Source organism: Corvus kubaryi, unplaced genomic scaffold (genome assembly GCF_017639235.1).
Source record: "Corvus kubaryi isolate FWS band 111438036 unplaced genomic scaffold, C.kubaryi_AGA036_p1.0 37353, whole genome shotgun sequence".
Lineage (NCBI taxonomy): Eukaryota > Metazoa > Chordata > Aves > Passeriformes > Corvidae > Corvus > Corvus kubaryi.
The window spans coordinates 5,474,370-5,487,211 of record NW_024581115.1 but is presented as its reverse complement, the minus strand read 5'-3'; the positions used below and the strand labels follow the sequence as shown (position 1 = coordinate 5,487,211).

Here is a 12,842-nt window from a genome sequence, read left to right as displayed (position 1 = left end):
GCGCTGGCGCCCGTCCCCCAAGGGTGATGTAAATCCCCTCTCGCTGTGCAGATGGGAGCCAGTCCTGGTCCCATCACTGGGACTCGCCTCAGAGCACCAGGAAACTCCTGCACTCCACCATCCAGCCTCCTGCACCTGCTCCAATGGCTTTGCTGGTCCTCAGCTGCTGCTGCACCAACCCCCTGCCCTCCCGTCCCAGTTACCCAAGAGCTGACAAGAGACTATGAACACATTTCCAGGGAAGATTTCAGCTCTACCGAGCTTGTAAAATTTTCCCTGAACAACTGCTCCAATGTGGCAGCAGGAATGAAAATAACACACCTGTGCAGGCAGCCAGTAGTGCTGCACTAACCCTGAAACACCCTAACACACACCTCAGATTTCTTGTGCTGCCTGCAACTGGCTCTGATTAGGTACAGCTGCTTTACAGGGATCCAAATCCAGCAAAGGAATCAGTCTTCGCACCTGGTGCTGGCTCCAGGTTGCTCTGCCAGTGCTTCACGGCGTCGCTCGCTGCTGCGCCGCCTCCCGCAGGTGAATTTAACCAGCAGCTCTACAAGCAAATGAACAGTGCTCAGTCAGTCACTTCCTTGGAAAAGAAACAGTGCTGTGGGGTTTGTGGGCCCTGTAGCTGGCACTGACAGACTGGTGGTACCACACGGCCACGGGATCACCCCCAGCCCCCAGGAAAGCAGAGAGCTTGCACAGCAAGTCTAAAACACGACTGTTCCTGAAACTCCACGTATTCCCACCCCCATCCACTCCTAAAGGACCGGGATTACCTTCTCTCCTCATTTTGCCATCTCTTTCCACAGTACTGGTGTCACAGTTCAGAATCCTGACAGGAAAACTAATGAGTTGGTGCACAAATTCTACAGTAATTCCAGGTTTTGCCAGCACAAACTGTGGAATACAAGGATTTCTTTCAGAACCTTTAGGTATTCACAGTAAAGGAGAAAATACACAATTAATCAGTGCAGTTGGAGATGTGAGACATCACCAGTTCTTACAGACACAGGACAGAAGGGCTGTGTGGACACAACGGCCACGGAATGATGCCGGCCTGGGGCTGGGTCACACTGCTCCAGCTGCTTCTGGGGCACAGTAACAATTACACCATTTCACTGCCTCCATCTTGAGCTATTTTCTTCTTCTTCCCCAAGGATTGTTTGTTCAGACCATTCAGACCACGCTTTTTATTCAAGGAACAGGTTCTGCCCATTCAGCTCCAAAGACTGTGGCCCTTCCCAGCAGTTCCACAGCCCTCCCAAGGCTTGTGGAGTTGGGTTTCTCCCCAGCTCTTGAAAACATTGCTGTGAAAACCTGAGCCATCTTCCAGGAAAGCTTTCCTGGTCCTTGAAAGCATTTCCCCAATGCTGATGAGAAACACAGAAGGTAACTAATGCAGGAAAAGGGGATCAGAAACCAAACCCACATTCATGACAGTGATTCCAGAAAGTGACATCTCCTAAAACTTATTTACAGAAATAATGATCCATCTTAAGGCAGAGACGTGCCCCAAACAGTGCAAAGCATGGTCCAGCCCCTCCATGCCCTTGGCTCCCGGGACACGGCGTGGCAGGAAGGGGCACCTTGGCTTGTTGGGTCTGACACAGAAGCTGCATTAACCCCAAATATACATCAATATTTCAAACACACTTGTTGAGGAATTTCAACTTAGTTAATTTGCTGAATAAAATTTAATTTTATTTTAAAAAATCTTATACACTATTATTCACCTAGCCCTAGTTGTGAACAGATCTCACTTCTGAAAATAAACCACATTCTAGTCAATTCATTCAACACCAAATTAAATTACTAGTACTGGATTTCTTTTTTCTTAAAAAAAGTATGTTAAAACTTTACTTTTTTTTATTTTTAAAACCTCTAAAGAAAACGTTGCAATTGTACAGAAATGCTTCTTTTCAGGTTATGCTTTTTTTTTTAAATGCCTGTTATAAATCCAGCTTGTGTAGAGTTTTTTTTTCATAGTTTTTTAATGTATTATCTGCAGAGACATTGTAACAGTTCCATTGTGTAGATGAACACAAAACTTGTACAGATTTCTCATATTTGGTCTTTAGGTAAATAGTTTCCAAAAAGCTGCCTAAAATAACCACTCCAAACTGTTCAGTCCATCATGAAAATACAGTTTTTCCTTTCGTAGCAGGAAAGGAAATATAAATAATGCATCTTTATTACAGAACAGGACAAAAACCAGATTCCGATGGAGGCAACGCTCCGGCTCCCACTCACCTGGCTGCAGGAGGAACTAAGACGTTGTGTGAGTTGAAGACTGAACAGCAGCCTTGTTTCAATTGAATTTTGAAATGTAAAGTGGAATCTATTACCACATTAAAGTGAGAAATTACCGATACATTTTAAAATGTTCAACTGCAGAACACACACTTAAAAAAAAAAAAAAAAATTATTACCATAATCTGGTAGCCACTGTTAGAAAACCACAACAGCTACTGGTCATGGAGACCCCGAGGTCAGTGTCTGACATCAAAGTGTTACGGAGAAACGGGGCAGATTAATTTCTACTGAAGGGTGCTTAAGCTTAAAAATATCGAATATACCTCTGACAAGATAATTTTACTCTTTTTAAAAGGACTTGTGATAAAGAATTTTATCTTTCTAAATGAAGAACAGTCTGTTATCTTAAACATACACAATATTAAGCGAGACTCTTGTTTTACTTTAGACTGGAAAAATATGCCAGGGACAGTCAAAGTCAACACAAAGTAACAAACAGCAAAAGGTAGCAGAGAGAGAAACAGGTAAGTGCAGCTCTGGTCAAATCCATAGCAGTTCTTTACGTCAGTTAACGGCTCATTTACATCAGAGTTTCTAATCAGTTACATGCAAGCCCAAAGAAGCGTTTGATCACTACACATGGTAATAAAATTTGATTAAATTTATCAGGCAACTGCTAAAATATGAAAATTTGCAGATGTAATAAAGTAGCTTTATCTGAACTTGAACAGGACAGACAAAAGTAAATCATTCCGTTGGTTAAAAAAACCCTACATTCAGTTTTTTACCAAACAAAATTTCACATGAAAAGTAGTTGTGTGATTCCAAAGTTTCCGGAGTAGAAATGGAGTGATTTGAAATGTCAAAGACCCCATTGTTTTGCAAAGAAATGAAAATACACCTCAAAAATTTCTAATTCCACATGTGAACAACAAAATACTGCATATCTATCAACAACTGCATGGGTGGGTGGATCGGAAAGGCTTAGCTGCCACGGTGTCGGAATGGCTCCTGCCTCTGTTCCCTTTAGGAATATACAATCGTTTGAAACCAGTCACACTAAGCGCTATCATGCTGCCGTTACACTGAGATCCTCAGTCCTGGAAATAATCTGACAGATCCTGTTAAAGCTGCAGCCCTCCCAGCACACACAGTCCGTGGGGCAGGAGGGGCGGGGGCACAGCCTCTACAACAACATGGTTCTGCAGTTTGACTTTAAATTACCGAGTTTTAAGGCCACCTGTGTTGGGTTTTGTTTCAGTGCTGAAAGTTGAAGTCTGATCACAGGGCCCCTTTCCCCACTGCGTGAGAACATGTTCCAACATTTTAGGTGTTAGATTTAAGTGTCTCCTTTTGGCACCACGGAGTTTGTTTTTGTTGGTTTTTTGTGGTTTTTTTTTTTTTAAAAAAAAAAAAAAAAGAAAACTCCCCTAAGTTTCTAGTTCTGGCTGCCTTTGTCACTCACTGCCACGGGTGGGGTGTCCACGTTCACAGCTATGACTATGCTCTCTCCATCCTCTGTTTTGATACGTTTGAGTTCCTGCTGTTCTGACTGGTCTCCGTTCTGGCGCTTGGTGGGAAGCGATGCCGATGCGGACGCGTGGGTTGCTAACATATGCAGAGGACTTGCAGCAGCTGCAAAAAAGAGAATACAAACTTCAGCACCCTGATCCTTGTCAATCAGAGGACACAGGAAGCAAACCTGCACTGTCATTAAATGATCAATTCCTTTATTGGTACCACGTGGGGTATTGGCAGGCCCAGGTGAGATTCTGGTGTGATTGTTTAATCTGCACAAACCTGCTGTGCAGATTAAGGACATTTTCCCAAATCGCTCAACATTCACACAGATTTGGACCCAGATGGGAAAACAGGGAAGCAGCTCCATTTAGCCACTGGGAAGCTGAAGACAGGGAAGGATTTGATGACTGAAGATTTAGCAAATCCACACCGTAACTTGTGACAGAACAGAAGCGGATTCAAAACCCCCTTTGGTAGGTTCTGGCCAGGTCTCTGATCACTGCAGATGTGTGATGTGGCCTGGAAGGAGAGCAGGACCATGCCAGACCCAGTGGGGGCTGTAGGTTACTGGAGGGAAGTTCTGGAATTCACAGAGTCAGGAGAGCACACGACACAAGCAGCAATTCCCCTGTGATGGGAAATGAGGCATTTGCCCACAGCTAAGGAGAAGGCAGGGCTGGAACAAGTCCCAGTGGCCAGCAATGACCCAGGCGACAAAATGCAAGTGTTCAGCTGAATCACAGTGGCAGAGATACAGTTCAAGCATCCCATACAAGATTTCAATCTTTCTTCTTCCATGGATGAGGCACCACTCATGGGTGAGTACAAACCTTGAGACCCCTGAGGTTCCTCCCTCTGCCTGTGAGCAGCCCCTTCCTCAACATCGGCCCTGGTTAAATTCACTAATCAAATGTCTTTGCAAAGAATGCAAAATGCTAATTACAGGTTTACTTGTTCATTGCATTTCATGAAACTTTATCTAAACATTATCAAACCACCTGCTTTTTTCTTGATCCCTTCCCTCAGCATCATTTCCCTGACATTATCATGGCATTCCCTGCTAGTGGAGATGAAATATCAAGCCCATGAGAAATTATTACTTGCTAAACTTGTAGCTAGTTATTAGTAAGCTATCCTAGAGAGTATCACCTCTGCATGAACCAAGCTGTAAATCAATTTGCTCTGGAATCTCAGAAGTCATTCAGCTCCCATTAGAAAAGATATTCCTTGTACCATTTCTGAATAGGAGCCATGGAGATGGAACTTCTGAATAAAAGGCCTTCCTGCAACTTTCGTGTTGCTTAAATAAAAACAAGACCTCACCTTCAAGCACACATTAAGACAATCACTGCACTATTCTATTGCACTCTTCCAGTGGAAAGTGTTCCTGCCCATGGCAGGGGGAGGCAATGAAATGAGCTTTAAGGTCCCTCCCAACCCAAACCCTTCTGTGATTCTGTGATTTTTCACTCCGGGGTCTGGTGGGTAACCAGAGACCCTTTGGCTGCAGCCACAGCTGGTTTGTGGGAGTAGGAAACACACAAAAGAATGATGATGTTTGAAATCTACACTGAAAGCTGAGATACAGAATACTGAGTTATGAAATTTTATTGTACAGTAAGAATTGTGAGTTTCTTTTGGACCCCAGAGCTCTCAGCTGACTCACAAGGACCAGGCAGCGCTGCCGAGCTGTTCTGCTGAGAGCAGGATCTGAAAGCACCTGCTTTACTACACGTGGAAAATGGAACAGGAACAGCATCTGCTCTGGATTTCTTTCTTCTCAGGTGGCACAAACCTTCTTTCACCAAACACAAACACAAATGTGTGTGTGAACACAGCCGTGTGCGTGTTACACAGACACATGCAGACAAACACAAGTCTGTGTTTCTGTGGGCCCAGATGCTTTGCCTGAGAATTACCTGGTTTCTTGCTGGTTTAGGAGTTACTGTAACAAGAGACCAGGACCTGGAGCACACCTCGCTCCACACCCACCACACACAGAGACACATCACAACTCTACTCCTGTGTGCTGCCACATTCCCTGCACACACCCTGCAGCCCTCGGCTGTCCTGGCAGGGACCATGTTGAAATCAGCTGAGTTTTCAGAATCCAGGGAAAAGAGAAAAAGAATTATTCCTTACTTTTAAAAATAGCTTTTCAGTATACTTCACATGGCTCCCAGCTCTATTCACACATCCCTTCTGACACAGAAAGTGCACCTCAAGTCTGACTGTGATGCTTTTGCTGCTCTTAAGCTGGAAGTGAAGTGGCAGCAGCCAGAACACTGACCTATAAATGTCAGTGATGGCAAAGGAGTAAAAAGGAAATGAAGCAGATAATTCACTCCGTTAGGAAGACTTTCGAGCAGAAATGCAGGTAATAAATTGATATAAGATAACCCTAAAAATATTTCTGTAAATGTATTTTATGACAAAAACCCCTCTCCTTCAGTGTCAGATAATACTCAAAGCAAAACTGTTAGAACAAGCTGTGTGCACCTGCCAGCAGAGCAAACCTGCCCGTGCTGTGAGCAAGAGGGAATGGATGGAATGATGACAAAGCACTGCTGCCCACTCAGCCTGCAGAGTCCCAGATGGGAATGATGGATTCAGACAAGAACCACCTCAAAATCTTCCAGAATCTCAGTCTTTTCAGTACAGGTTCAATAAAATCAGAATAAAAAGTAACAGTTCAAAGAGCCAACCCACAAGCAAGTTCTGGTTTTCCTGTTGGTGGCTTCCAACAAACCAGCTGGGAGCAGGCACCATTCTAACAGCTCTGTTTTACAGGAACTTCTTCTAAAACTTGTTTCTATCCTAGTTTAAAGAGGGGAGAGGATGGGTTGTCACCACTAACTACATCCCTATAACAACCACAGAGGGAACAGAGATGTTCAGGCAACCCTTAGTGAAGAGAAACTCTGGTTCTTACCAAGAGAGAGGGAAGGAGCCCTTGCAGGCTGCGAGCTAAAGCCTGTGCAGAGCTCAGCTCCCGCTCTAAGCAGGAGGGACGCGAGCAGAGGAGGCAGAGGCAGCCAGGCCCCCCCGTACGTACCCGCGCTGCCCTGCCCCGCCACGGCCGTGCTGAGGGGCACGATGTGCGTTCCGTTCTGCGTTACAGTTTTTATGGGCAGCTGGTGCTGCCCCAGCGGCGCCTGTTGCACTATGGTAACTGTCTGTAAGGGCGTGGGCTGCGATGTCTGGATGATACGACCGGCAGCTCCTATTGCAGCATGGCTAATAGCAGGGAGAGGCTCCACTTTCACTGAAAAACAGGAGAGAAAACATGGTTAAAAATAACAAAGTGCTCAGGGACCACTTGGTTTCACTCAATCAACCCTCAGTGAAGTGTGTTGTTTTATTACTCGCTCCAGCGTATCTGAGAAACTACAATTCAAAATGTTCAGTTTTAGCCAAACACTTCAAGTATTGATGCCCCAGCCCTGGAAGTGTTCAAGGCCAGGCTGAACGAGGCTTGGAGCAACCTGGGATAGTGGAAGGTGTCCCTGCCCATGGGCAGGGGGTGGAACAAGATGGACTTTAAGGTCCTTCCAAACCAAACTGTTCTATGGTTCTGTAATTCTAGGTTCCAAATACTGATCCCTCTGTATAAAGGAGTCCCAAAACAACCCCCACAGGTTCTCACCTTTGACTTCCTTGTGGTCTCCATTCTCTTGAGGTTCTACCTTGGGCTGGGTGACCATAGCAGCTTGTGTGACGACCGCCTGTCCTGCGACAGTGTAAGTGTTTGCTGGTGCTAATCCAGTCACGTTGGTGACTGACACAGCTGGGATCTGGTGCACAACATGAACTGTCTGAACTACAGGCTGCTGGGAGGTCGATGTTGTCACAGGAGTTGCAACAGTGTAGGTGACAGGTTTGATAGCTTGCGGTAGCTGCCGTTGTACAGTAATTAAAACTGGCTGGCTAGAGAGAGGTGATCCTACCAAGAAAGAGGTCAAAATTAGACTGCCAGTTTTAGTTATTTCTTTTAAGCCAGTCATTCTTTTAAACTTCACACTAAAACCTCAGACAATTAATAAGGTCCTTCACTAATGCCTGAATGAGCCAAAAAATACTGTACAATGAAGGTTAGGAAAAGTGGCTATTCCCATCTCCAGGCTCAAAGTAAGGGGCTGTACTGGCTCAGTAAGAGCCATTTGGGCACCCCAGCTCTGCCCCCAAACAAAGCTGAGGTTTGCATTCATTTTAAGTAAACCCCTTTCCACAGATGGGAACACGTGTGTGCTGCGGGTGTTGTGTGCATCAGGAGTGCTCTCCGTGTCCTCCTGCACTGGGAATCCTGGGGTCTGCTCAGGACCATGTCTGCCTTCACTACTGAATGCTCACTGGCACTTCTGTAGTGCCACATCCAAGAAACCGGATGGCAAATGTACATCAAAGAAGGTAATTAAACAAACACACCCTTATCCCATCATGCCTTATGCTCTTTTTGTTTTAAATAGGAAATTTCTTATCTCACTTTATCATTCCAATTCTTTTATTCCCCCCACCCCCCCACTCTGGAAGGATGACATGACCAGAGAGGTGTGAAAGGCATTTCCTCATTTCTGTAACACACAAACCCTTTTGTTTTGTTTTTTTTTTTTTTTCAAGAGAACTGTTACAAGACAGCACAGTCCTACACAGGACAGAGGCACAACCTCTCCTCAGCAACAACCTGATGCAAGGTTCTGGAGCAGCCCCCAGGTAACAACAGCCCCACATCTGCAGACTCTCCCTGGCTGTTTCTGAGTTTCTCACAGATCTGGTCTGAATGTGAAGAGGTGAAATACATACTCATTTTTGGTGTACGTATTAAGTCTTGGCAATATTTAGGTGCCAGCCCTCTGTCCCCCAGCCCTCAGTGCCGAGCTCAGGGCTCCTCACCTGGGGCACTCTGTGCAAATCGTGCTTCTTGTATGACGGCGAGTTTTGGCTGGATGGTGCTGGGCTCAGGTTCCATAGGGACAGGAGATCCTTCCCTGGACAAGCTCTCGGGGGTCTGGACGCCACTGGAGTGTGCAGACAACACTCCAGAGTGATTAGGAGAAGCTGGGGCACTTCTGTAGTTAGAAATGAAAGCAGCAGCTGATGTGTTTTAACTTCTGAACTGTGAAAGCCCATGACCTTCCTCTAATGAGACCGTAACACGCTGCCACAGCAGGGGAGGGCACAGCTACAACCCAGAGCTCAGGATCTTTTAAAAAGCTTCTGTTAAACAGGGACAGAATTTAAAAGCAAACTCCAGGTACAGTTAATGGAGAAGAAGTGGCTGGATGCCTTCTTAGGGAGACTCTAAATCTGCAAAACATGAACATTTCTTCTGGTGGAGAAGAACAATGAGCAAATCTGAGGCTACAGGGCAAATAGTAAAAGATCTGCACCAGCAGAAAGGCCATAACTTTACAGAGGGAATAATTTAAACCCAAGTATTTCCCCATCACGAATTCTGCTCAAACATTATCAAACTGAATACCCAATTGTCATCTCTAAGGTCAATAAAATGGTAGCCAGTATCTGAGAATTTTCTTTGCAAACAGTTTTAAAATCCAGTAGATGGCAGTTAGAAATTAAAATTATAACTCTGTAAAACCCATCAAAGGTACAGCAAGGCTTGCGTACATTAACAATCTGATAGTTAGTTATGCAAACCAAGTTCTTTAACACTAAAAACAAGCAATAAACACAAGCCTGGTGTATGGGGCAGCCTCCTAGTGAAACACACAGAATTCAAACACTGAGTCTGGATGAAATTAAATTACTAAACTCGTGACTGTATCCAAAGCTATCAAGTCTGTAGCAGCCTGAAGATTAAACAACAGCCATAGTCTTTTTGTTCATCTGGTTTTCCTTACCTAGAAGAGAGTGGTCCCAGAGGGGTTCTAAAGCAAGGTACTCCCCTAGGCCGCCTTTTCCTAAAAGCCTGCTCTATTAATTTGCTTTCAGAGGCAGGGTCTATCCTCCAGAATGAGCCTTTGCCTGGTTCTTCCTGGGAACGTGGTACTTTGATGAAATAACGATTCAGAGAGAGATTGTGACGTATTGAATTCTATGGAACATAAAAAAATATGTAGAATTCATATAACTTTTCCAAGTCAGAATGTGGCCTACTGCAGCAGTTTGTACTATAGGAGACTCGGGGTTCAGCTCTTTAATTCCTTAATTTAACAGAACTCAAAGCACTATCAAGCAGTGCCATAAACCTGAAAGGACTCTTGCATTTGTCAAATCTTTCCCAACAATTAAAAACCCAGTATGCTAATTGGAAATAACAGGAATCCCATTTATTTAATTCTCTCATGAGAAACACGGTTATTGAAACCAACTGCTTAGAACACTACAAATACTTGTGCAGAATGCAGTGTTAAAAACAAAAATAAAAATGATCAGTGCTTGTATACCACCCTTCCCCAGGTGTCACAGTTCCTTCCAGGAGGGCCAGCAGAACACAGCATATACTGATTCTGATCCTCTGTGATAATTCTGTTACTGTTCCACAGTTCAGAAAGAAAAGGCTAAATTACACAAGTTCCAAAGGCAGCTGGATTGTTGTGAATTCACCCACAGTCCAGTCTGTCTCAATGAAAGAATTTAATGTCTCTATTAAAACAGCACGTGGCAGTAGGTCCTGAACCAGCTCTTCCAGATCTTTGTTACCACGGTCTCTTTGCACATTTCCACATCCTCAGTCTGCTGCAACATCCCCCCCACTCCTCCATCAGAGCAACGCACAGAACTGCTGACACCCTCAAGTGGCTCTATCTGTGCTTGGCATTGCACACAGAATTTCCTTTTATTTTATTTGTTCATTTTTTAACATAGATAAACCCCAAAATCTCTCTCAATATTATCACTGAACAAGAAGAGACTGATGCTAAGGATGCACCCCAAAATACTTGTCGGGGAACAGAGGTAAATGGGAAAAAGCTTTACATTTACAAAAGCTCTCAAAAATTTGCAAAGTGAATGTAAAACTTGCTCAAATGTCTGAGTTCATGACCCTAACGGTAAGTTTGGAAAACTTAAAGCAGTGATAACCATATATGATTTCTTGAATGCAAACTGATGAAACCAGAGATGGGTTTTTCCCTGCCAAAAATGGAAACATAACCAGAAAGATGCCAAGAACATATTTATAAACTGTATTTATTTCTCCATATGCTAGAATAAAGGACTAGATCCAAAAGTACCTGCTAAAATAAGTTCACAGAGAGGAGTCTTCAAATGCTCAACTAAATGAGACCATTGTATGCTAAAGGATATAAATACCTCAGTTTCTTAAGGTATGGGACTGGGACACTATACATGTGTTAGTACTCTATGTTTTGAATGATACATGCATATAGAGCCTCAAATATGATTTGAAACATCTATCCTATGTCACCCGAGCAGCAATCCAACTCCCAATGTGTAGAAGCTGGCAGAGCAGTGACTGAGCAGCATCTGATTTTCAGCTTTTCCAATTGTTTCTATGAATAGCTGCTAATTAATTAGTCCAGAACACACTGTCTGCTGTGCCTATCACCTTGGCTTTAGGAAGCACTACAGCCCCAAATCCACACCCTGTTCTATGGCAGAGTTCTTTACCTCAGCGTGACCGTGTGTGTGTGTGTGTGTGTTGGGTTCATGATGCTCACAAAGCAACATCATATACACAGATACTCAAGGTACTGCAAAATAGGAAGCAAAACACACATCAACGTTTTATAAACAGAGTCTTGTTGCTAAAACAACGTGACTGCAGCCAGGATACTGCACTGTTATGTGGGAAAGGGAAACAAAAGAGACTTCCCAGCCACAACAGCCAAGTCCTTGACTAACCAAACCCTTAGCAAACAGCCAGGAACAGCTACATTCCCCACTAACCTTGGGAGAGTGATCCAACTTTCATTTAGGCCTTATGACAAGTAAGTATCTGATTAATATTTAAAAATCTCTTCCTCTACAGGCTGTGCTTTTCAGTCTTCCACTTGTGCAGCCAATCTCTCCAAATTTTACCTCCCTGAAAATAACTGCAGAGTGAGCAGCCAGCAGTGAGCTGATAGTCCACGATGGACCGTGTGCTCCAGGTGCTCCACGCCCTGCAAACTCTGCTCCTTTGGCCTCTGAGGCACCCAAAACAGCACCAAAGGCACTGAGCCTTCATGTGTGTCTGGGACGACTCTGCCAGACTGATTTTTACTCGGTTAGTCATCCTGGCAAAAGCTGAGGCTGGTCTTGGAAAAATGAAAAGAAAGCAGAAATTAATTCTGCAGAGTTGAAGGGTTTGGTCCAACTCGGTACAGGAATGGGCAAGCTCACAAATCAAACAGTGCATGAACCAGTGTGAGATAATGACACATAACACACTTGTTCCTTCACCTGCTGCATGGGCAAGATCACTGTTTACAAACAAAACTGAACTTGGAGCATTTAATATCTCAATTTTATCTCAAGATAGCAACACGGATGTTTACACAACTGTAAGTTACAGAACATGACACCATTCCTAGATAGCATACGGGATTCAAATCCAGTGCCAAATGCACTTTGCTTTCCCCAAAGTCTGTCTGCATCCCTACTAGAGGTTTAGAGAACACCAATCCATCAATAAAGCAGTATTTCAAATACAGACTCATGTAAATCGCCCGCTTTGTTGGAAAACTTACAATCAGAAGAAAGACAACACACTCATTTGATAAATTCTGTTTCTGAAGGGTTCTGAGGCTTACCAACTGCCTGCTCATGACTGTTTACAGCTGCCAGTATTGCTCACAAGTAAAAAAAAAAATACTCCAGAAATCAAAATTACCTGCCAGCCCTTGTCTGCTGTCCTGTAGTAGGGATAATTTTTAGTTATGTGCGTATAAATTCCATTTAGTGTAAGCTGCTTATCCGGGGCCATTGTAATTGCTTGGACTATTAACTGTGCATAGGAGTAGGGTGGCTTAGAGTCATCCTGGACAAAAACAAGAGAAGTCTGCATCAACAAACTTTGGAGAGATACACACTGCTTACCAGATCAAAAGTCATAAAACATCATTAATTTGACTTAGGGCACTTTTGGACTACCAAAATCT

General features: G+C 43.9%; 1 protein-coding gene across 1 annotated transcript in view; it reads right to left on the bottom strand.

Annotated features, from left to right (window-relative positions):
- Positions 1 to 1,681: 1,681 nt before the first annotated feature.
- The window catches only part of FOXK2 (forkhead box K2), a 46,506-nt gene continuing 35,345 nt past the window's right edge, over positions 1,682 to 12,842 (bottom strand). Inside the window, exons 4-9 of the mRNA XM_042032694.1 lie at positions 12,575 to 12,721; positions 9,639 to 9,832; positions 8,671 to 8,846; positions 7,427 to 7,723; positions 6,836 to 7,045; positions 1,682 to 3,894 (exon numbers count right to left, since the gene is read on the bottom strand). Of these exons, the coding sequence (XP_041888628.1) occupies positions 3,698 to 3,894; positions 6,836 to 7,045; positions 7,427 to 7,723; positions 8,671 to 8,846; positions 9,639 to 9,832; positions 12,575 to 12,721 (1,221 nt within the window). The 3' untranslated portion in view covers positions 1,682 to 3,697. The remainder of the gene's footprint in view (positions 3,895 to 6,835; positions 7,046 to 7,426; positions 7,724 to 8,670; positions 8,847 to 9,638; positions 9,833 to 12,574; positions 12,722 to 12,842) is intronic.